The sequence below is a fragment of the Nicotiana sylvestris genome, chromosome 12, assembly GCF_000393655.2.
Source record: "Nicotiana sylvestris chromosome 12, ASM39365v2, whole genome shotgun sequence".
NCBI classification, from domain to species: domain Eukaryota; kingdom Viridiplantae; phylum Streptophyta; class Magnoliopsida; order Solanales; family Solanaceae; genus Nicotiana; species Nicotiana sylvestris.
Window position 1 is genome coordinate 137,978,083 of NC_091068.1, and position 24,749 is coordinate 138,002,831.

Sequence of the window (24,749 nt, forward strand, 5' to 3'; positions counted from 1 at the left end):
CATGACCCGACCCGTCCATCAGTCAAACCCACAGACCCCTAATCCCAAAACCCACCCCTCTGTGACTGTTCTTCTTCTTTGAAGAATACGCGAGTCAGGCCTCAAATCTGTCCCAATAAATCGTCAAAATTCACGCGAGTGAGCATCAAGGCCTAACCCATGCGTCCCTCTACCTATCCTCTTGCTGTTGCTAACGGATTTTCTAAGGCCAAGATTCGTTTCTGTTCACTCGCTCGATTTTGAGAGGAGGCACGCGATTGGAAGGTCCTAGAGATGATTCGTTGGATGAATGTGAGGCATTGGATTGATTTCGTTCAATCCAAGCCCCACATTCATCAGGGATTCGTTTCAAAAAAGGGCTCAATCTGATTCTTTGAAAAAAAAAGAGGTTCGGAGGTTCGATTTCTAATTTCTATTTTGGTTTTCTGATTCTCGGCGTTTGTTTGATTGATACCGAACCCTCGTTGTTTTGGATTTTTTTTTTAGTTTCAATCCCAGAAAATACAGAAAGGATCCCAGATTTCTATTTCTCTTCGTTAGAGTAAAAACAAAATGAAACAAAAATAAAAAAAAGAGTTTCGATTTCTTCGCATATCGTCTCTGGTTTAATCGTGCGTGCGATGGAGTTGGTTTACAAATGGAGCTCGTTTGAAAATTGCTGAGTTCGCCGCTGTCTAAATTTCTGATTGCTGCTCGCCTTTGCTATTGATTTGGTTGTGTTTCGAACCTTCTGTTATCAAAAGAAGTTCGAAATTTCAGGTTCAATCTTCATCTCTCTGTTCTTGCGATTCTATTTTGTTTTAGTGCTTTGAACTATGTGTTTCTGTCTCGAGTGCTCTATTTGTGCTGGGATCGAATCTCGTGTTGAATGAATTCATTCTCAGTAGTATGATGTATTTGAGTATTTTCAGTTAGTAGAAGTCGATTTGAATAGTCGTCTTTCATTCCCTACATGTCTTGACGGTTATTCAAGCTTGAAGAATATTCTGAATCAAGTGTCGTCGACTTCAAATGAACAATGTGTTCATGTTTATTCTGGTTTTGTTTAGTTTAGTTTACATATGAATTAAACTCTGAAATTGTCTACCCTGCAATACTGGTACGAATCTGATCTTTTGACAAATGCGTTTGATCAAAGTCAGATTTGATTCTTGGTCATTTGAGTTAGTGAAACACGTCATTTGCTGTTAGAATCAGTTTGATTAGCTATTTGATAAAGAAACTTATTATTGTTCAAATGATCCATAGTTCAGTAATGGGTTCTTTAGAGCTTGTTGTAAATGTTTGGGTTCAGTTTGCTCGTATAAGCTCGAGACGAGTTCCATAAGCACTGTTTGATATGTCTATTTCCTTTCATCCTGTCATCCTTCCAGAATAGGACTATATTCTCTGGGTTCTTCTTTTCAGTTTTAAGTTTTGTTGATATATGCTACTGATTTAGCTAAAGACCAGCTTGAACTCGTGTTAGTTTCGCGTTAAGTGATTTTTTCAATGGTCCAGGTCTGTTTGTTTCAATTGTTTGGACTTAAAATTTAAGTTTGAGGTTCAGTTGTGTGAGTTGTTCTTCGGTGGTTCTATTTTGCTAAGCTACAACTTTCCTCTCGCCTTTCTTTGGCTATTCAAATTTGTCTCGAATGATGTTTATAGGCATTTGTCTCAATCTCGAAATGTAAATGTTGTTCAGGCATCCATGTGCTATGAATTTGCTGAAATTTGTTCGCGTATACATGGTGGAGTTTGTTCTCTGATGTTTTCTGTTGTTCATGGTATGGTTTTGTTGATTTTAGTTTTAGTTTCAACGCAAAATTGGATATGGTCTACGTTAATATCGATTCATGTTTATTCCCTGATGGATCCGTTTGGTATTGTTGTTTGCATATTGATTAATTTGATCCATTGGCCCACTGCATCTTAAGGTACATGAATTACTTTTTTTTCTTTTCGGATATTTATTGTGTCTTCTCCGTTAGGATTAAAATGGTATGCTTGATTTTAGAGCAGCTGGTTTGTTTTTGGATCTCATTATCTGTAGCTAGAATGTTTTTACCTGTGGCTCAACTTTTTTTTTTACGAATTCAAAATATATAAAGGGGAATCCTGATTTGTTACCCTACTGTTTCCGTTCGTCTTATTAGTATTAATTAATACCTCGTTTCGTGCTTGCCAGTGGTTAGAGGTAATAGGCTAGAGACAATCTGTTCGTAAAATGCTTGGGCAATTCCGTATGATTGGAAGTAATTTTCTTTTTAATATGGTTTCCCACCATTTCAGCTTCTATAAATCATGCTTTACGATAAATTTCAAAGCAAAAGAGAAGAACAATTCATGAATATTCATAGGCTGCTTTAATTGGGTACAACCCTTTGGGACAATTTGAGGCGTGCCATGTCGAACAGAAGGACAATTGCATGGCCCTCACTTAATTAATTTTATTCCTTTAGAAATCGAGGTGTGCCATTTAGTTGAAATTCCATGGCCCTCGCAAAGTGCAAACGCGTAGTTGCTTTAAACGCGCTCTTAATAAAATTACCTTCCTGAACTCGGGTGCGCATTGATGCGACCCAAATCCAAATCTCGATGAAGTCGAAATGTGTTGACAATCACGGGCGCATTGATTACGACGGGGTTCGAAACGCGTTTTCACGATATCGTAATTCTTTAAAATAAAAAGCGGTTTACGAATAAAAGGCACATAAGCTAGCAGGTATTAAAATCAGATAAAATCAAATACAACAGTTAAGCGACCGTGCTAGAACCACGGAACCCGGGAATGCCTAACACCTTCTCCCGGGTTAACAGAATTCCTTACTCGGATTTCTGGTTCGCGGACTGTTAACAGAGTCATAAATTTCCTCGGTTCGGGATACAACCGGTGACTTGGGACACCATTAATCTCTCAAGTGGCGACTCTGAATAATTAATAATTAAATCTCGTTCCGATTGTCCTTTAAATGGAAAAACTCCTTTACGCCCTTACGGGTGTAGGTGAAAAAGGAGGTGTGACAAATGTCATTTTAGAGACTCAGCTAAGTCAGGCTCAAGAGGCACCAGGGTCCTCTAGTTCATCATGTGCAGAGGTTGCTTGTCTGACCAAAGAAAATGCTGATCTCAGGCAACAGGTTGAGAACCTGAAGGAGAAATTGCTCGCAGAGCAAATTCTCGGATTGATCTCGTTCTCAACACTCTTTCTACTGCTTCAAAGCCCTCTTCATCTAGTGTCTCCTAGGCTAATCCACCAGTGACCGGTGACCGGTGACCAGTTTCCAGTTTATCTTTTTTATTCTGATGACTTTGTGGTAGTTGTTTTTGTTTTTTATTGTTTTGTTTTGTGCTATGGATGGAATTCACATGCACTGCTCCTGTTTTCAATAGTCCAAATTTGCCTTTGCTGTACAGCAATGGCTTATCTTTTATAATCTTAATGAAGACTCTTATCTTTTGCTATAAATGCTTTTGTTTCTCTGCTTCTCTTTTCTATCATGTGGTGTGCACATAAGTGGCATGAGTTGGCTAGGCTAGACTTCGTTATGCTGCTTGCTTGCTTGTGTATTTTTAATGATGCCAAAATGGGGAAGAGTTGAGTAGAGAGGAGCAAAATTGAAGGGACTGATTCAGGAGAAAGCACAAATTCAGGGGGAACTTATGTCGTTCCTGTTACTCTATCTGGTTTTTGTTGTTCTAAATATGATTGTCAATTTTAAAGTTTGTCATCATAAAAAAGGGGGAAATTGATGTGTTTTACAGTACCTTAGCTTTATGTTTTGACGATCTAACAAACTTACTGTCAAAGAACCAGATAAAGAACCTGATACACTTGGTACACAACTCAAATCAACGGACTTAAGCTAATGTGAGTTGTTATGACTTCAGAAGATAAAGAATCAACATATAGACCTCATCCTCTTAGGTTCCCCTGACAACAGTACGAAGTCAACTATCTACAGTTGGAAAGTGAACTACCTACACTGTACACGCAAATAGTTCAGCACAGTACAACAGTCACTTCTCATTGACCAACCAATTGATTACATCATTCAAGTGATGTCATCCAAGTTGTATTAACAAAGAGCATTACAACAAAACATCACTTGAACACTTGAGAATTCATTCAAGCACTCCAACCGTCTATCGATCAAGCATTCAATTCTCAAGTGTATTAAGAACAAAGTACAACACTACTACGGACCAGTTCCTACAAAAAGTATCTTGTATGTCCTTGTTGAGTTGTAACTTTGTAATTGTTCTTCATTGTAATTCCTACTTGGCTTATCTAGAAGCTTTAATTAGGAACCCCTTGAAAATCATAAACCTTTAGTATTTGTGTCGTGACTAGAGTTAGTCATGAGTTAAAGTCTTTGTAATAGGTGTATTGCAAAGTGGCTTGTAATATGTGTATTACAAGTTAGTGAGGGATTAAGAGTTTAATTCCTAGATTGCATAGGTTGTAATCTAAAAGATTGCTCAAAGTGAAGTTGAAATCCTACCAGTGTAGGTCGTGGTTTTTATCCCCTTGAACAGGAATTTTTCCACGTAAAAGTTCCTTGTTCCATTTACTTACTGTTTCATTAACTTCATCTGTGGAAACCTATATAGGACCTGCTCTCTATATAGTTTGGTGGTCTCATATATTCTATCACATAAATATTATGCTATATTTAATACCATAAGTTTTCAAAAAATTTATAGCCACGAAAATATTGTGGCATATTTAAGATCATAAATTTTAATTTTTTTTGTTAGTCTTTGTGTCAACTGTCAAGTCAAATTATGACCACAAAAAAAAAAAAAAAGGAGAGCAACATTTTATCTTTTTTCAGCAATTCTTAAGACACCAAAAAATTGTCGTTCAGCAGTACCCTTTTGAAATATTAAGGGCCCGTTTGGCCATGAATTTTTTTCACTTTTTTTTTTTTTTTGGAAATCAGTGTTTGGCCATAATATTTTCAATATTCACTTGAAGATGAATTTTGAAAATTTTCAAAAAGTTATTTTTCAAAACTCTTCCAATTACGCGCAAAAATTTAAAATCAACTCAAAATTATATTTTATTTTTTTCTCGAAAATTTTACAATTCTTATTTCCAAACGCCCACTAAGAAAGGGAGACTTTGATGGAGATATATGACTTGCTTAATCTAATGGGACAAGGTCACACAATCTTGGAAGTAAAGCTTTGCGATTTCATTGGCTGCTGTTTTAATTTCCTTGAGTCAGAGAGTTAGCAAGTGTTCCAAGATTAGGTTTTGACCTTTCTTTATTCTTGGGTACCAGTCAACAATTCTGAGTCAGTCCTTTGACCAGAGAGATTTATTAATTTGTCTTTGTGACTCTTTGTACAATTCAAATATTACGACTCTCGAGAGTCGCATTCTTAAAAAATTAGAGTACTACTACCACTATTTTAAGGTTGTTTTATTTGATGATAAGTTGCGCTTAGTCCAAATTCGCATAAGATTCTCCTTAAATGAAACAAGATTAGAATTTGATAATGATGTTAATCTTCGAATGTTTTTTTTTATTTTATTTATCAGTATTTAAATAAAACAATTGTTAGATATATACGGTGGAGAGGTCAATATTTCGTCAAATAGTTATTTTAAGACTATCTTATGAGATCTCTGTGCAGCTTATATTACACGGATCGACTTTTTTATAATGAATAAAGTGAGAAAGCATGAGTACTACTGCGTGGACCAACGAGGAAAACTAAGAAAGTTTGCCGACCAAAATGGTGCTAATAACAACTAAACAATATATATTGGCACAAACACTTTAAAGGTTGAATAATTGTATTTTAAAAGTAATTTATTATACGAACTCAAGTTTTATAGCTGAAAAAAAATACTCCCTTCAATCCATTTTAATTGATTTTTCGATTGTTTTCACACATATTAAATAATCCATCTTTTAACATAAATGAACTATGAAATTGTTCGTAGTAACCTTTTCTATTTCTTTATTTTGTTCATTGAAAATATAACAGATACTTCGAGATCATTTCAAGGGCAACTTTGAAAAAACGAAGTTAATTCCGTCTTGAACTTGATATATAAAAAAACCAAATACTATAGACCACACAAAAACTAAAAAATCAATTAAAGTGAATCTAAGGGAGTCTTTTATGGGGTGATATTCAGTCTTGTTCAATGATTTTTGCATGGAATCTAAAGATAGTAGAATATATTAGATTTTTCAAATTGAAGAATAGTTTGATTTTCCAAACATTAAATGAAGCATTATTAGATTCCGCAAAGAAAATTTTAATATCGTTAGTCCATCCAAGATGCCTAACAGCTCTTCCCCACGCGGGAAGAGATTGAAACATTAATTAAATTAAAAATATGCTTTAAACTTGAACCACAAGATGAACTATTGAAAAGAAGGATATATATATACACACACATATATATTGTGTATGCTGTTTATTTCTTTTATTTTTCTGCTTTATCTATTTATTTATTTATTTTGCAAAAGGGGAGGGTTTCTTTTTGGTGGTTCATTCCGATCGATGATCGCAGCTCAATATTTTAGACAAGGTCTAACTACATTTTATTCAATAAATAACGATACGATTTTCAATATTCTCTTTAATATCTTATAGAATCTTACTAACCTGCTATTCCTTCAATTTGTTTTCTTAGCCCTCATCTTTGATCTTGGAGAACATTCTCTTTCTATTTTCTTGCACAATTGAACCACAAACACTTCTGAACTCAAGTTTAGCAAATTTTGTTTAATCTCTCAATGTGTTACGTCGGTAGCCACTCTAAAAGGTTGCGTCCTGAATCTCAGTTTTTCAGTTCAAATATTTTTCGATAAAAATGTTCTAAATTGTCCTGAAGTCAAGATTTTTAGTTTAAAAACTCAGGACAAAATGAGTACTGGTTAATCTCTAAATAGCATCCCTGTGAATGGCTACCCGTCCACTCACCCCCTCATAAGTTGCACTCGTATGTGTTCACCAAAATTTCTAACTTACTTCCATGTCTTAAGTTGCACAAATATATGCTTGAAGGTGTGAATGTTAAAGATGCTGGGGATGTTCAGGAATGTAAAGGAATAGTTGGAGTTGATATGGAAATGATAATGGACAGATGTCCAAACTGACACATAGCCTACATTCAAAGATGCAGAACTATTATGTAGAAAGAATTCGACTATGATTTTTGAAGGAAATTGTAACCCTTGAAGCTTAGTGGAAATGAAAAAATATACATGATTAAGCCACATTGAGACGGGAAACAAACATTACACGGGAAAATAACATTGCATAGCCGCTCTTAAAATAATAGCCGACAAAATGTATATTTTTTTGTATATATATGTATATATATATTCTGTATGTTATACACTTTTTCGGCTACCGAATGTAAATAGTTTCTAACGAGGGGCTAAAAGTGAAAAAAGCCCAAAATAAAAACAAGACAATTACATGTAAAAATTGCGTGGGGTAGCCACTTTTTAAAGTGGTAGTTACTTTTTATTCAGCATTTTTAATGCTGAGCAAAAGTAGTCACTAGTCTATTAAAATTAATATGAAAAGATGGTGTTACCCTTTCTTATATCTCTTCTCTGTCCATGTTATACCAATGTAAAGAACGTACAGCGGTATTCCACAAAGTGTGACGACTGACGAATACGTTGACCACTCAAAATTTTTATATACAAATAAATAACATTTAAAATTGTTCGATAGTAAAGATTGGCAACTATAATAGCAAAAAAAAATAATAATAAATGTTTTAATCTTTTTAATAGAAGCATTATCAAGGACACTTGGTCCTTAACTTAGAATTACAAGCACAGAAATTAAGGACATGTAGTCCTTAACTTAGAGTTACAAGCACAGAAATTAAGGACAGGGTAGTCCATGTAGTCCTAAACTTAGAGTTACAAGTTCAAAAGTTAAGGACAAGTAGTCCTAAACTTAGAATTACAAGCTCATAAATTAAGGACAGTTAGTCCTGAACTTACAGTAACAAGCTCATAATTTAAGGACACTTGGTCCTGAACTTGGTCCTGAACTTGGAGTTTGAAGCTCAAATATTAAGGACACTTGGTCCTTAACTTAGAGTTACAAGCACATAAATTAAGGACAGGTAGTCTTGAACTTCGAGTTCCAAGTTCAAAAGTTAAGGACATGTAGTCCTGAACTTAGAGTTACAAGTTCAAAAGTTAAAGACAGGTAGTCCTAAACTTAGACTTAAAAGCTCATAAATTAAGGACAGTCAGTCCTGAACTTACAGTAACAAGTTCATAAGTTAAGGACACTTGGTCCTGAATTTTATGAGCAAAAGGGTATTTTCGTCTGGGCGGGTAAAAGTTTATTAAAGTAGTGGCTAAAGACTAAAGGCATTTTAAATAGTGACTTAAAAGTAAATAAATGTCTTATTACTGGCTAAGTGTGCACTTCCCCCCGATTACACAGTGGAAATATAAAACAACCATCAGATTATTAGAAGAACAAGAGGGGAGATCTGCATTTGGTGTAGTTCAACATGTACACTTGGTAGACAAAACAATCCTGGAAAGGTTCCCCTCACTACATTTTACAAACAGCCTTGAATTGGCATACTTCCAAAGCATGGAAAAGAAATAGATGGATGGAAAACAGATACAAAGAAGGAAATAAAGCCATGCACACCCTGAACTCTTCACATGGATCTCTCCGATGCCAGATCAAGCAACGTGCGAAAGAACTGCTGTGGATACAGGGGAGGTTGCTCTGCAAGTGCCTAAATACAATAAACACCTTAATAACAATGGTTAAAGCTTAGGGTATTCAGTTTTCAGCAGATTTAGGGGTTCCAGCATCTCTTCAGAAGTGAACTTGCATGTAATATTTGCATTGCTCACTAAGTTTAAATTTCTATAGAGTTCTTTCGTTTAAATAGAATAGACTTATGTTCCAAATTGCAAAATTATGTAATCGTTGAAGAAGCAGCAAATATGTCACCTGATGAATTAAGACAGTGGAAGGAGTCATTCCAGGAACTGTATTCACTTCTATAATCAACACCTGTAACCACAGAACAACTCCAATTAAATCTCATAACGGATCTGCAAATTGTTATCTGCATATCCCTTTCCTAATTACACCTTTAGTTTGATTCGCCGTAGAAAATGTTCAATCAATTGTATGAAATGTAAGTGTTGCAGTTCGCAGAAATCCATTTTTAGATTTTGATTCCTCAAGTTCTACTCAGGAACACTGAATTAATTGACAGAAAATATTGCCTCTAAAATGCTCAGTTTGGCCCCAATTCAACCTCAAACGAGCAAAGTGGGACAGAGTATTCGACCACTCAATATAAACTTATCGGCTGCAAAACAAATTGGTTCTAAGGCACATAGAAAAGAGACCTACAAACACGTTGAATACTTTGAAATGTTTAGTTTACTCCAGCTTTCTAAATCACATAACAAACTCTTCACCGTGGTTTTCTGTGCACTCATAGAATTAAACATACCAAGTATGTCACAATATCTCGAGAGGCACATAATGAACTGCAACTTGCTGGAAAAGAGACCATTCCTTAATGACATTATAAAGTATTTTTCAATCAATTCGAAGAATCTCCACAGTAACATACCTCACCAGTGTCAGCATGAACAAATGCATCAATACGTGAAAATCCTTCTAATTGTAGAGTGTTTGCAATAAGTTCAATATGCTTTTTACACCTTTCCAAGGCGGAACTACTGATTGAGAAGAAAAAAGCAATATTGTGAGAAATATGTAGGTAATTTTAAGACCCAGAAAAGTTTATTTTGCAAAGAACAATTTCTGGCTTGGTAAAGAACTACTTTAAGGTAGAAATGAATAATCTTCGTGACCAACCTCATAATAGATGGTGGCGGTGGAGTCAGATTGATGCCAGTTCCACCTGCAGACACATGAATTTGATAGACAGAACCATGTAATGTCTTGTCATCATTGACAGGAAAGAATCCACAGTATCCCAAGAAAATGCTTATTAGTTAATGGTTTCAACTAAAATCACTAAGCTCTACTCAACGAACCTGTGACTAAGGAAAAAACGAAATAACTAGATGATAGGGACAAGACCATCTACCTGCTGTCTTTTCTTTTATCTTTTGCTACAAGTACAGAATTGTGGTTACATCTTGCAACAGGCATATCCAAATAACCGATAGAATGACTTACACTAGAAAATGTGATATCAATGAAGAGATACCTTGGAATTTCTCCTCCAGTGATAATATGCCTCCAGATTCTTTCACAGTTACACTAGGAGTCAATGAATGCATTGATCCACGTTTTCCTACAACACCAACAGTGACCTCTACCCATCTACTATCCCCTTTCCAGAGTAAATTGTGTGCAATCTCGTTTCTGGATTTAGATGCAACAACTATCTCATCAGTCTCAACAAAAGGTTCGAATATTATGAGCTCTGGAGGAGGGTTTGGCATCTCAATCATTCCATGTGCCTGTATAAGATACCAAGAAAAATATATTATACAATATAATCTTAGGGATCCTTAGAATCATATGATCCGGTGTTCAAAGCTAAAAGTATTACAGATTGGTAATTGCTGAGAAATAAATTACACTAAAAAGGCAAAAATAGAGCCAATCAAGCAATAAAGGTTCACATGAGAAGGATAACCAGTAGTGGGAGAAGTTCACAGAACAGCTGGAAAACTAAAAAGCTAGAAAATTGAAAAGCAGAAATATAGTGACAGAATTGACAGCTATAGCCAGACAGGACTAATTTTTTGATCTTTGATAAAAAGGTTTAGTTTGTAGTTCGAGTAACTTGATTAAGAGCCTTTTGTACTGTTTTGAGTCTCCTTGAAGACAGTAGTTTATGGAAAATTTAGAGCCATATATGTGTGTCAGGTCTAAAATCTCATTATACATTGAGCAACAGGATGTAACTGCTCAAAATTTATCTATGTTCTACTTTATGAGTTTACCGTCAAAAGTTGTAATTGTCATCCAATTTAATAAGCAAACAACTTGTAATATTCATCCAGCAAATACACCTAATTCCTCGTCTGAATCGTCAACACCATGATGACATGTTTTATTTCCAACAAGCCAAGCACATAATTTATGATCACAGCAGCAGATTGCTCGAATTACTTTACCTTATAAGGCGGTTCAGCTACAAATATGATATTTTTCCATTTTGTCTGAAATGGAAAACTGGCTACATGCTTACACAATACATGCTGAAATTAAATTTTTGTGGAGTCATGCAAGTATATATCCTTTTTTTTAACTTTGCAACTACAGGCCTATACTGACTATGCTTTGTGTTTACCTACCTCTACTAATCTCTTAAGCATGTTCTCATTTTATGATACTTACAGCTGCTGGTATTAATTATATCATGAAAGGACTACTTCCAGAAATGATTCAGGTTAAAGAGAAAGCAGCACATGACAAACCTGTTGTCTATCAGCTACAAAATAATGAAAGCAAGCACAGTCCTATCGAACACATTGTGAACTGAAGGACTCTGATTACAATGCTTTGGAGAAAATAAAATACTGCCGGTGACTTAGAGAAAAAGCTTTGTAGATGAGGAGCAATAACAGAGAAGTCCACATATACCTTTGATAGGCTGTTAGGAGGAATACGAGGTAGGCAATCCTGAAGTGCGTTTATGTAAAAGGCAAGGTCCCCCTCACAGCTGCATAAGGCAGAGTGTTAATATAGCAAGAAGCATTTTCTTAGATTTGCATACAGAATTGAAGAGGAACAAAAGACTACCACAATCTGGCCACACCAGTTGAGCAACCATCTCTGGCTGGTTTAACACATAAAGTGTCACAGTGAAGTTTTGACTTCAAGTCACGCCAGAGATCAGATATGGACATTTTCAGGAGATCATCCTTCTTCCTCGCATCTTTATTTATTGTAAGGACTCCAAAGTCTGTCAACTGTCCAGAGAAAGAGTTTTTATGTTTGTCAAGGGATAGACATTAATAGGTGTTCATGCAAAATCAGCTTGTGGACTACACTGGTACATGCAGATGAAGCCCATGTGGAAGAAGTTTCAAATTAAAGATGTCGAATTAATTAGAAATAACTCGAGCATGAAGCCTAGCCTAAGTGGCGAGGCCCTTGGTTTTAAAGTCTCGGTTTCAACCCCCAGTATTTACTCCTTTATGAAGTGTGTGTAACTTTTGTTGAAGACATAATTAAGTAAATAAAAGTGTACTATTTGTAATAGCTTAAGCTTTTATATGAGATGGTCACACACTTCAACATAGTGTCAGAGCAGGCAGAGGTCCTGGGTTCGAGTCTCACCGCCACCCAATATCAAAAAGAATTTCTGCGTACTTGGCTCATCAAAAAGAATCAAGCCCGCACGTGAGGGAGCGTGTTGAAGACATAATTAAGTAAATAAAGGTTTACTCTCTCTAATGGCTTAAGCTTTAGATGAGATGGTCACACAATTCAATAACCTTTTTGTGTATGTTGCAGCTGGGATTTAATAGTGGTAAACTGGCATTTATTTACTACTGTGTAACAGTTCAGTTGTGTATATCTCAATTATAGAAGCTCAGTCATTCACTAAAATACAGGACATATTGAGCTTGAGTAGCAAATCAGTCAACTGATCCATGAATTAAACAAATATCATTGGAGTCCAGCTTTTATGGCTGTAGTCTAAGCACCTGTTGCTCTGAAACTTTCTAAACTAATCAAAACATGGTTGAGGGAAAAGTGCTCTCATGTAAGTTCAATTGCTTTAAGTACGTCATAACCAAAACAAACTTTTATCTGAACAGCAATGTTCCTCTTTAGAAATAATAGCTTAAAGGAAATACTTGTGTAGGGAGAAGATAATATCAATATGCCGATGCATAAGGATGTTCTGTTACTTAATGTTATCTCGATTGTGGCCAATGACATGCTTGTTTTGTAGCTAATAATGCAACATTAGCTGAGCTCTTCTAATCACAATAGCATAATTGGACGATGACCTGACTGATATTTGATCCCATTCACCGGATAAAATGCAAGGGGTGAAGAAAGAAATGATACTTTCTCGGTTAAAATGTGAACATTGATTAGTCAACTCACATGTTTTAGAGCAAGAGAGGTTGCAACTTTGTCCATACATGTTTTTGAAGCAATGACGCCAGGACCTTCCATTATAAGAATGTCAAAAGAGCAGCTATAGATTAGTGATTACAAGTTGGCTTGCACTCCTTTCTTTCAAATGTAACAGCCAATACAGACCTGTATAGGGAACCCCTTCGGCCTCTAGTAAAGATTGAAGTGTACCATCTTCTCCAATGCCTCCATGCACTGTCAATTGGAGCACGATGGCATCATTACTTCCAGATATTAAAAGATAACATCTAATGAAAGTTGATAGTGTTATAACCTATTATTTTCTCACGGGGATGAATATATAGCTGAACTATATGCCACTTTATTTTATCTACTTATTTCGTAGCAGATTACTGAAGCAAACATAAATATGTAAAAGAAGTAGCACATACTAAGGCGGTTTAACAGTTGCCAAAAAGGTATAATCATGTACTCATCTACTGACCTGCAATGAAAACAGTTGCCTGAGATTCCTTAGCCAGCTTCACCCACTGCTCCAGGGAAAATTTCTTCGGTAATTCATCAGATATATCAAACCCATTGAACCAACTGAGCTTTCTAAGACCTCTCGTGAGATCATCCATAACTTGGTTTCGCAAGTGAGATGTCAGAGCTGCCCGATTGGGTTCAATTGCCTCTAGACACGCATCAAGGACTTCTTCTGTAGTATGTCTCAGCAAAAGGGAATAACTGTACACCAAGAAAAAGGGTTCGACTTGCACTAAGATAATATTCAAGACTAGGAGGATGAAAACCTTACGTCCTCCTAAGGTTGCCATAGCACAAACTAAGTTGGATTCTAGTTCAAAGAAGTTTAGCTAACAGTTGCGACAAGAAAAGTAAAAAGGATGAGTAAAGTAGGCCATAAGATATGCAATCCACTTGTAGTCTACTGCAATAGCAAATACACTTACGGCAATGTCCATACTGTCTTAAACTTCTTATCTACTTCATGTTTACCGAAGTCTGAAACATCAGAATAGCTCGTTGCAGGGGCAAGCAAGCACGGCGTCACTTCAAGCTGCAAACAGCAAAATTGCCACATCATGGTATTGCCAGGATAAATTTGTGAACATCTAAGAAAAGATCACAATTAAACTGCTAAAGAAGTGAGAGAAAGCAACATTTGACGAACAAGAATACAAGGAAGTTGTACTCTTGTCCTAACTATTACCAAAGGCAAGAGATCTTTTCCATCATTTGTTTCTAACTAAACACATCTGATCTTTGTTATAGTACCATATATAAAATGATGACAACCAATTTACAACAACAACAAACCCAGTGTAATTCCACAAGTGGGGTAAAGTTTAGTGTTGAGAGTGGGATTTGAGGTTTTGAACCCAAGCCCTTTTGGACCAGAACCTTAATCTGGCACCTGACCAACTCGGCCATCTAAACACTTGACGGCAACCAATTTAACATATGGATTTCCTCTGGGGGGGGGGGGGGGTACAGATTAAACTCCAGGCATAGACAGGACAGGCACCATGGACAGATGAAACATTAACAGAATTTTATAATAAAACCGATTGTTATGTCACTATCTGCTGACACAGTGACACCTACACCTGAACTAATAACTAAGAACCCTCTTTCCCATGCCTGCATAAAACACCAGCTGTAGACAAAAAAGAAGTGACTTGGGCAAAAAGAAATGAAAGTGCCTTAGACACATCTTTTTTGTCAATAACCTTAGACCAATCAATTGAATATGATTAATAAATATTCAGTTGAACACTACTTGAAAACCGCAGGGATCATCAGAACTCCAACCAACCAATGTAAAGACAGTTTCAAATGCTGGTAAGATAGAAGACAATTGGACATGATTTTGAATGTAAATTTCTAGCACTTAGTTTCCCCCAACCCTACAAATTAAATCAAGATGGCAGTGTTGGGAATTTCAGCAACACTGGAGCAAGAGGACTGACCCAAGCATAGTAAAGAAAGCCATGAATTAAGGGTAATGGAAATGATCAACTCATAATTCATTAACTGAAATAAGACAATTTTAAAGCTTCCGGTAGTGTCATTTGCCTCTATAAAGTTAGCCATTCAGCTATCAATAATACTAAACAAACTGAAGAATCAGTCCCTGAGGCAACAAGCGAGGGTTGCTCGAGACAAAAGTGGGAATAAAAAAAATTACCATATGAAAATACATGTAACCATGCCTAAATCCCAAACTAGTCGGGGTCAGCTATATGAATCCTCTACCTCCATTCCACACTATTCGGCCCCATTCCATTCCAATAATCAACAATTGTCTTTTATGTATTACCAAAAAAAAAAAAAAAAGGATTCAGTCCCTGAGTCGCAGTATTATGTTCAGAATAGAAGATTCATTAGTCTGGTAGACACGAAAACTTACATCATCAGATGCTCTTAGATTCAGCCAAACATTGGTTCCGCTCATAAGAGATACTTGGCGTTCAGAGGTGTCACCACCAAAGATGACGTAAACTTTCTTATGTTGTTTAATAAATGCTTCAGTTACTGATGCAGATTTTGATCTCCTTCTCGAGGGACTTGATATGATATTATGTGACAAAAGAGCTGGAAACCGCAAGCAAGCATGTTGGATGATGGTCCGGAGAATATTTGAGTGTGAAAATCCAACCTGACATGGAAAGATATGCACAAACTCATTACATTCAGCAAGACTGGAGCTAGCTAATTTATAGGAAACATGTATAATACCACCACTAGAAGTTGTGATACCGGTATATATCAAGTTACTCAAATGGACTGTATATCTACCAGTTCTCTCACAAGGAATTTTATTATCCCCTGCTTTTCTTTTTAAGGGTTCTTATGTTTGCATGTTTGATTGGGGGGTAAGGATAGGATACTGTTCACAAATCAGAACTTCCATATATAAGATAGTACAGATTTGTTCCAGATGAAACCTCATAACAGCATACCACTTTCTTTTTTATTCAAGATATTGAGCACACAAAATTTACGCCAGATGGACATTCTTCTAGAGGAAAAGGCAGTTCATGCCAAATGGACTTTCCGATGGTCTGTACGGACACCTATAGCATGGAAAGTTTAATGATACCACATGTTTTACAGATAAAATGACACCACAAGATTTGAAGATCGACGGGCCTATACTGAAGCAGGCTGGAAATTTCACGTAATGTTCATCAGCAATAAACCAAGGACCAGTATTGGGAGTACCTTTGACGCTTGCTGAAATAAGAAACTCGTTTGTTCCATTCCACTGATCTGGGGAGAAGAAGGTACATAACAGGTCAAGCATAAATACTGATGAGAAAATACAGGGACAGTCAGTAAGCTATCTCACCAAGTTGATATCGGTGAATATAACTGTGCCAGAATTAGTCCTTCCAAATTTGTTTCCTGCAAAAGAGGAAGCTTTCATAGAAGGCGGCAAAAACCAGCCATCAATTCGAGCAAAATCACGCAAACCAAGCCGCTGAAATAGTAATGACGCCCCTTCACGTATCTTTGAAATCACATCCACAGAGAATCTAGGTGGAGTGTGATAAGCAACCTGCAATAATTGCCGTGCTGTTTAGATTAATATAAGCAAGAAGAAATCTATAAGTACATTTTGAGCTTTGAGATAAGACATGAGAGATTTAAATCAGAAAAGCATGCCAGCAAATTAAACAAAAGCAAAGGACCTCTGTATCACCAATCGTTCGATATTTGTCATAACCTAGTAAAGTTGTGTTTATATAGGGTAGAGACAACCTTAACTATGGAATGTAAAATGAATGAACAAGAGATATGAAACGCATTTACTTATGTCTTCAATGCCATGCTATTATCGATCACATTGAGGATGTCATCATTATGCTTAAAAATGAAAGGAAAAAGGAAAGAAACAAAGAACAGTAAAACATGTCCCTAGAGTTTTAGGTGCACATTCCATCAACCAGAAAATTTACACTACCTGCCGAGTAGGGAGATACTTCCGTCGATAGTTAAATATAGCGTCTTTCTCCCTAACATCAACAGTGCCATGTGATTGCAGCTCCACCTGAACATGGTGGCCATTAAACACATAGAGCATAAAAAAAATTGAGAAATTCATTGCTATAGCTATTGACTACATTTCATCAGAAATCTTGTGAGAAAAAAGGCAGAAAGAAAACACTTTCTCTCAACTCTTTCATTAATGATAATCAAACATAAGGATCTACTCATTGACCTACACAATCCTTAATAAGCAGTGGTCCGTAATTGGTGTTACATGAAGCAAAACATCAACCATGATGATAGTAAATAGCCTTGTCGTTCCTTGCCGATTTAATAGCAGAACACAGTTTCAACAAATTTATTTCCAATAACAACATTTTGTATGAATAATCTTTTCAGCACTGGATCCTTTGTACATGAGAAAACGTTAACAAGTAATTAGGGAACTGACAAAAAAGGTTTCGCCCTCTATGTTACAAAAGATAACTTAATGAAGTTCAAGTCCTCGACGTACTAGCATAGCCCCACAAAAGCAAGCAGCGGCAGACTGTCAGTAACTTCTGCTCTAACATTACTCAAATGTGAGAATACTAATTGCTCCGCACTAAATGCATGATGAGCCACTTTAGATAAGTATTTCCTAATCTGGCACACTTGCAGAGCTGAAAGGGATCGGTATCAAAATCTATAAGCTCAATAATGGACCACCAAAGAGTATCACTTAGTTTTTTCTTTTTCGTTTTTCTTTTGAGAAACCAAAGAATATCACTTTGCTAAATGACAATTATCACCGTTATAAAAGAAAGTTGACGGAAATTTGGCTTTCCATCATACCAATGTAAGATTTTGTGTCAATTTCTGCCTGTAATCAGGGACGACGTGAAAGGGCATGATAACCATACAGATTCAGAAAGCAGTTAAAGATATCTTCCTATGGAATGCGTATATAAAAAGGGCAGCCCGGTGCACTAAGCTCCCGCTATGCGCGGGATCCGGGGAAGGGCCGGACCACAAGGGTCTATAGTACTTTACATTGGTGCCCTTCATTTCTTACATTTCAAATATCAATCTTCAACAGACAATAGCAATTTAAACTGGCAGAAATGTTAGATGTTCCTAATTCTTGGATTTATTTATCTGATATCTCTGCAATTTAACACCTCAGCACAATGAAACTCTACAGTTACTGTACTCATGCAAGTTCAAACCCAGGCACTAGTTGCTTTCACCGTCATTTTTGAGAATTTATAAACCTCTAATAAACTTAATACAAAAAGAGAGTAAAGTATCTATATACCTCTGTTGGCAATAATACAACAGGCTGGCAACCAAAACCAGAACCTACATCAAGGACAATTGCTGTAAATTCACTACCTCCTTCAAGGAAAATTTCAACAAGGACTTTGTCATCAATCCCCTGCCAAAGTAATGAAAAATAGTTCATTGATTGAATATATGCCTGAATACAAACTGCGACCTAGCATTTAAAGGACTTCCATTTCCAGTTTCATCAAATACAGCATCAAAACCAATGCTTTTCAAGAGGTATAATATAACAAACTTAAAAAACAAAAAAGAAGAATGGCACGGAGAAGAAAGAGATTACCTCAGAAATAATTGTGTTAGCTTTTTGCAGAGAATCAGTGACACCATAGGCAACACTAACTCCAATGCTTGATCCTGCTCTTGTTGGCTTTACCTGCAATTTTGTATGGCTCCTAAACGTAAATAATGGATGAGGAGTGCTGCAAAACTACCAAAATGCTCCATTTAGTGCTCACCACAACTTTTCCTAACTTAGTGTCTAGTAGGTTTTGGTCAAACCACTTTGACAGTCCAGATTCATCCATTTCACTTCCCTAAGAGCAGGACCAGACCACACAGTTAGTTTTGTGTACAATTCTGTTTCTTGGGTGTAAGAATGATATTTTAAGAAAGCAGCTTCTTGTAGGTTGCATTGGCTTGCATATCAACAAGGGAAAATACAGGAAAATAAATACTATAACACAAAAAGTAGATGTAAAAACAGGAACAGTCGAGTAGGAAGTGAACCAACCAAGAACAAAATGAATAGAGAAGCAAAAGGTACTTCTTCTCTTTATTGGATAATCTAGAGAAGAAAGAGGAAGATTTACCCAGTTTCAACATAAAATAAGGATAGATTATGTAACACCTCAGGTTTTAGACAGAGTCCCACATTGGCAAAAACAAAAGAGGGATGCTGAGTATATAAGTTAACAAGCTTTAGACCCTAGTGACGCGTTTTAAACCCGTGAGGGCCTAGGCTCAGAGGCAACAATATCACTAGCGGGTTGGGCTGTTACAGATGGTATCAGAGCCACTCTTGTGTCAGCCATGCCGATGGTGGATCAGAGTTCAACTGAGTTTAGGCAAATCCCGGTTAGGCGGGGCAAACCTCAGTGCTGAGTCTAGGCAAATCCCATGCGGTGGGGCAAACCTCAGCGAGGACGCTGAGTCCATAAGAGGGGGTGTAGGCTTTAGACAGAGTCCCACATCGGCAAAAACACAAGAGGGATGTTGGATATATAAATTAACAAGCCTTAGACCCTAGTGACGCGTTTTAAACCCGTGAGGGCCTAGGCCCAGAGCGGACAATATCGGGCTGGGCTGTTACAGATTATGTAATCATTATCAGGGGGAATCGGAAACAAGCTGAGTTGTGAATATTCCTCAGCTAGATAAGATAAGCAAGTTCAAGCCTTTTTGTAAGAAATATGATGTCAAACTTAGCAGATACAGTTTGAATAGGGAAATAGGACCCAAAAAAAAATAAAGTTGGAAGACCATTTTTAACAGTAGTAATATATGCCTGCATATGGAAACTTCAAACAGAAGAAAGCACATGATACAGAAGGTCAAAAGCAGAACTAAAAGACCTTGATGAAACACAAATAAACACAGATCACACCTGTATGAGAAAATTAGGTACAGTCACGAAACCTTGTCTGTCAAGCTCCAACGATGCATCATACTGTTGAAAATTTTGAAAGAAGCATCAATATCATCTATTAATCAAAGAGCAGTTTGGATGGATAATGCATTATGGACAGCAGCCTGCTAGACCATGGACGATTCTAGTAAAAATTTCTTGCTGACATGATCAATCTAGTACATTAGCATGTGGTTCCGATGTACTTTAATATGAATTTATATCTCTTAAACACACTCATAAATCAACTAAAATATCAAAATGAAGATCAAAGGTTTCAGTTTCAGAATAGGACTGTGGTTCAAATTAAAAATTACTAGAGTTCAAATACAACCAAACAATTTAAACGAATAAAAAGTTATTTTTGAGATTAATGGATTCATTCTTCAAACGAACAGCATACATAATGTAATCAATACATACATTCTAGTTGGTCTCAACTGATATAAGAAAACCATGCCAGATCAGAAAAAATAAAAATAAAGTAGATGCGACAGGTATTTTACTTTATCAAATGCTTTTTGACAATGGGTGGACCCTGTTCCAACAAATGGAATATTTGATCGTTCCAATAGCTCCTAAAAAATGAATCAAGACACATGTGAAAACATAAGAAAAGGAATTCGTTTAAGCTTTGAAAAACAGAAAGCAATCAGCACGTGTGAAAGTTCTTAAGTGTTTCAGTACAAAAACCTGAACGCCACCATCTTCACCAAAACGACCATGTATAACAGGAAAAACTATGTCCACAGAAGAAGCAAGGTGTTCTGTAAAGTCAGATAATGACCGGAAGCCTTGGGCAAGGCTGCAAATACAATATGAGAACATTTCAACTAAAACAAGCACGGAAAATTTTACACTATAACAAGCTCGGATGTTCAGCTGTGACAACTAACCTCTCAAGTTTGAAATCAAAGTCTGCAGGAGTGTTTGAGTATACCTATATGTGAAATTTAACAAGAAAACTAAATTATCAATAGCCAAAACCACAAAAGATACAGGAGATGCCCAGTGCCTAGGAGAAGCACAAGGGATAAAGCATCAATGAGTTTTTTCTTTTATCAAGCTTATAAACTATCAATGAGTTAAACTTAGTCTGAGAATTGGTTCTTTCCAAATGCATATTGGGTCTGGCCAATGGCCAAGATTCACATTGCAGAATGAGAAAGCAGGAATTAAATATCCTCTGAGGTTTAATCCAAATTCAAGCTCATGGATTATGAGCCAATAATCGGATCAAACTGAATGGAAAAGGAGAAAAGGAACGATTGGCTTACTGAAGATTTTAGAATCTAAAGGAAAAAATAAGTCAGAAGTGCTTATAAATTTAAAATGAACTCTTTACCAAGCAACTTATTATACTAATAAAACTGCATAAACAAAATGAACCATCACACTGATCAATAATATTATAATAATAGTAATAATAATAATAATAATAACAATAATAATAATTAATGAACTAATAGCTTCTGTAAATTCAATTCTAGCTCTATAACCTACTTTTTTTCGTCAAGAAAACGGCACCTATAATTCTTGTTAAGATAATTATTGATGCACATTCTGAGATCATCCATCTCAGTAGAGACAGATTATCCCATATTCATTTCGACAAGAATCTCCACCTATCAATCAACCACGTCTTGATAATCCCAGAATCTTTTTGAATAGCAACCAGACTGTAATAAATTCATAGTGGAAAGGTGCTCCTAATGAAGACTTTTCTTACCCTGCTTCCAAGTCCCCCTAAATATAGGTGATCAATTATTACAGTAACTTATAGCGAAAAGGACAGAAAGTACGGGTTAAAGGGTGCATATGTTTAATCTGCAAACCTGCGCAGTGGATATAGCATAGGCATTGAGGTTGCTATCAATGTAATAGCAGCTAACATCCAAATCGTCCCCCTGCTCAAGCACTGGAAAGCGTAAATCACAAAATGAAAGAACAAATATTTTTCCATAACACAAATAATAGACACGGAACAATCAACTATCATTACATTAGTAAAACATAATAGTCTCCTATTTCTTAGCAACAACAGAGCATACTTAGACAGTACCTTGGCTCTGATACCAATTGTTGCGGAAGCCAAATGTATATAGTGTGAATAAGTCACAACTACTATACCAAAAATTATGACAGCCACCAAATAATAAATAAGACAATAAAACAACAATAAAGGGAACACCAGAATTTACGAGGTTCGGCTAATTTTGCCTACTCCTCGGACACAACCAATATTTTATTTCACTCCAAAAATACAAGTGAAATAATACTAAAGAGAGAAGATACAAATGCCTTAAACAGATGAGAAGGCAAATGAGAGGTGTGTTTAAATCCTAAACATTAAGCCTTCTTTTATAGGGGGAAAATCCCCCCAACTTTTGTTTTCCCACCGATGTGGGACAAACATTTTGCCAATTTCAACAAATCTCCACCTTGGCAAAATTCCACATCTTCAATTTTCTCTCAATAACAAATTTTGGTTGTGTCTTCATCTTCAATCTTCAGTGTTCAACAATGTTGATCAAATCCAAACAATGTTGAAACTTGATCGCAGTCACCACCTTTGTCAGCATATCAGCAGGATTCTCCGTAGTATGAATTTTCTTCACTGTGACTCCACCTTCTTCTATGATTTCTCGTACGAAATGATACCGAACATCAATGTGCTTCGTCCTTGCATGATACACTTGGTTTTTCGCTAATTGAATAGCACTTTGACTATCACAAAAAATTGTGATACCTTTTTGTTCAACACCAAGCTCCTTTAGCAATCCTTGAAGCCAAATTGCCTCTTTCACAGCCTCTACTATACCAAAAATTATGACAGCCACCAAATAATAAATAAGACAATAAAGCAACAATAAAGGGAACACCAGAATTTACGAGGTTCGGCTAATTTTGCTTACTCCTCGGACACAACCAATATTTTATTTCACTCCAAAAATACAAGTGAAATAATACTAAAGAGAGAAGATACAAATGCCTTAAACAGATGAGAAGGCAAATGAGAGGTGTGTTTAAATCCTAAACATTAAGCCTTTTTTTATAGGGGGAAAATCCCCCCAACTTTTGTTTTCCCACCGATGTGGGACAAACATTTTGCCAATTTCAACACTAATGTGTAATATGTGGCAGCCAAATAACACTCAACTAGTCAACTAAATCATCCATCTGAGTCAAGCCAGCACGTGAAGACGCGTCATAGAGACCAATCATAAGCAAATAATTGTGTCTCCTCTCTAACAACTTAAACTTTTAAATAAGGTGGTCACACACTTCATCATAATATCACAGCAGGTTGAGAATTTGGTTTCAACTCTCACCGCGACCCTTCATCAAAAGGAGTTTTAACTTTAAATAGGCAATTACAGCAACAATTTTCTTTTTTGCTGCATCAAAACAGAACATCCACTCTGTCAAAGAGCTTGACTTAAAACATTTTCAGGTCAAGCTAGGACAGTGTAAAAATCAACATACGTAAATGTTTTCTTCAGTTCATCAATTTAAAGAAAAAAATTGATAAGCAACCACAAAAAAAGTTTTGAACTTGCATCATTTTCACAACATGAATTTAGTATAACTACAGGATTATTAGAAATTCTTTTCAAAAATCTTGCTCTCGTTAGTTTAAATTTAATCCTCTTCTGCAAAAGTTGCACTTCATCAATACAAAAACGGCTAGTTTCATATTTCAACCCCAAAACGTATGTTCAAATTAGCATAGCTACAGTACTTCCACAATTAGTTCTTAACTAGTTAAGAGATAAAGAAACCATACAAATCTAATTTCTTTATTAATGACAATAATTTTGGCGGGAAAATTGGATTTGCACCTGAATATGATCGAGAACTGATCGAGCAGAGTTCAAAGAAATTCCACGCTCAGCAGATGGGCCACCACAAATAAGGCCCACTCTCAGAACCTTCCCATTGTGGGCCCTCTCCACGTCAGCACTCCCACGATCATCAACTACTTCAGTAGAAGATGATGCCCTAACTATCCCAACTCTGCAACTTCTCCTTTTACAGCTCAAATTACTACTCTTTTTTACGGGGAAATTTATAGTTCTTCTTAACACAGAGGCCGGAAAAGAGTAGTTTCTAAGGTGGCTGAGGTATTTGGTATTAGGATTTATGGAGTTGATTGAAAAGGAAGAAGCCATTTGGGAGATTTTTGACGATTAAAGGTAATTAAAGAGTAATTAATGAGTGAGAGTGAGGAATAATAAGCATAGCAGAAGGTGATTATAAAAGGATTGGTGCTGGGACGGCAGAGCTGAATTTGCTTCATTTGTTTAATTTTTTGGGTTTAGGAGAGAGAGTCTTTCGTCATTGTCGTGTCCGTTGGTTGCCGCTTTGTCTTGTTCGTTATTTCATTTGCTAATACGGATATCATTAACTTAATCTCTTTATTATACAAATCGACGAAGTGGTACCCTCCGTCTCCGTTCAATTTATGCGATAAATTTTTCTTTAGTTTGTTAAAAAATAGTTATAATTAACTTTTTATGAAATAATTTATAATAACATAAATATTTATGTAAATTTATAAAATTTTCTTATTTCTTGAATTTTATGCCCAGTTAAGGGAGTATCATAAATAAAAAAAGACAATTCATTACACAAAGCATTTCGCGTTCACGAGAAGGACCGCTTTCACGCCTCGAACCCGTAACCTACAAGTCATACAAAAACAACTTAATTGTTGCTCCAAGACTCTCCTCAAGTACTATCA

The 24,749-nt window shown here is 36.2% G+C and overlaps 1 protein-coding gene across 2 annotated transcripts; it reads right to left on the minus strand.

The window, feature by feature from the left end:
- Window positions 1–8,346: 8,346 nt before the first annotated feature.
- On the minus strand, window positions 8,347–24,383 carry LOC104236872 (uncharacterized). 2 transcript variants are annotated; one of them, XM_009790906.2, is made up of 24 exons: window positions 23,848–24,383; window positions 21,841–21,912; window positions 20,902–20,945; window positions 20,699–20,810; window positions 20,512–20,583; window positions 19,985–20,047; window positions 18,837–18,914; window positions 18,662–18,754; window positions 18,353–18,472; window positions 17,030–17,116; window positions 16,415–16,624; window positions 16,288–16,335; window positions 15,473–15,721; window positions 14,013–14,119; window positions 13,544–13,788; window positions 13,225–13,293; window positions 13,066–13,130; window positions 11,746–11,915; window positions 11,587–11,665; window positions 10,199–10,454; window positions 9,841–9,886; window positions 9,593–9,701; window positions 8,956–9,018; window positions 8,347–8,734 (listed from the first exon to the last, which is right to left on the minus strand). In XM_009790906.2, exons 1-24 carry the CDS (start codon window positions 24,175–24,177, stop codon window positions 8,654–8,656), a joined length of 2,868 nt encoding a protein of 955 aa, XP_009789208.1. In that variant the 5' UTR covers window positions 24,178–24,383; the 3' UTR covers window positions 8,347–8,653. The 2 variants fall into 2 exon arrangements, with proteins under 2 accessions (XP_009789208.1, XP_009789211.1); XM_009790909.2 differs by lacking the exon at window positions 18,837–18,914.
- Window positions 24,384–24,749: the final 366 nt, after the last annotated feature.

What these genes read in the sequence shown, in the direction of transcription:
- LOC104236872 (XM_009790906.2), bottom strand. Translation starts at nt 24,177, where the DNA reads ATGGCTTCTTCCTTTTCAATCAACTCCATAAATCCTAATACCAAATAC. An exon ending in TTGTATTATTGCCAACAGAG is followed by an intron (nt 17,117 to 18,352) that starts GTATATAGATAC and finishes CACCATGTTCAG; the next exon opens with GTGGAGCTGCAATCACATGG. An exon ending in CCGCCACCATCTATTATGAG is followed by an intron (nt 9,702 to 9,840) that starts GTTGGTCACGAA and finishes CTTCTCAATCAG; the next exon opens with TAGTTCCGCCTTGGAAAGGT.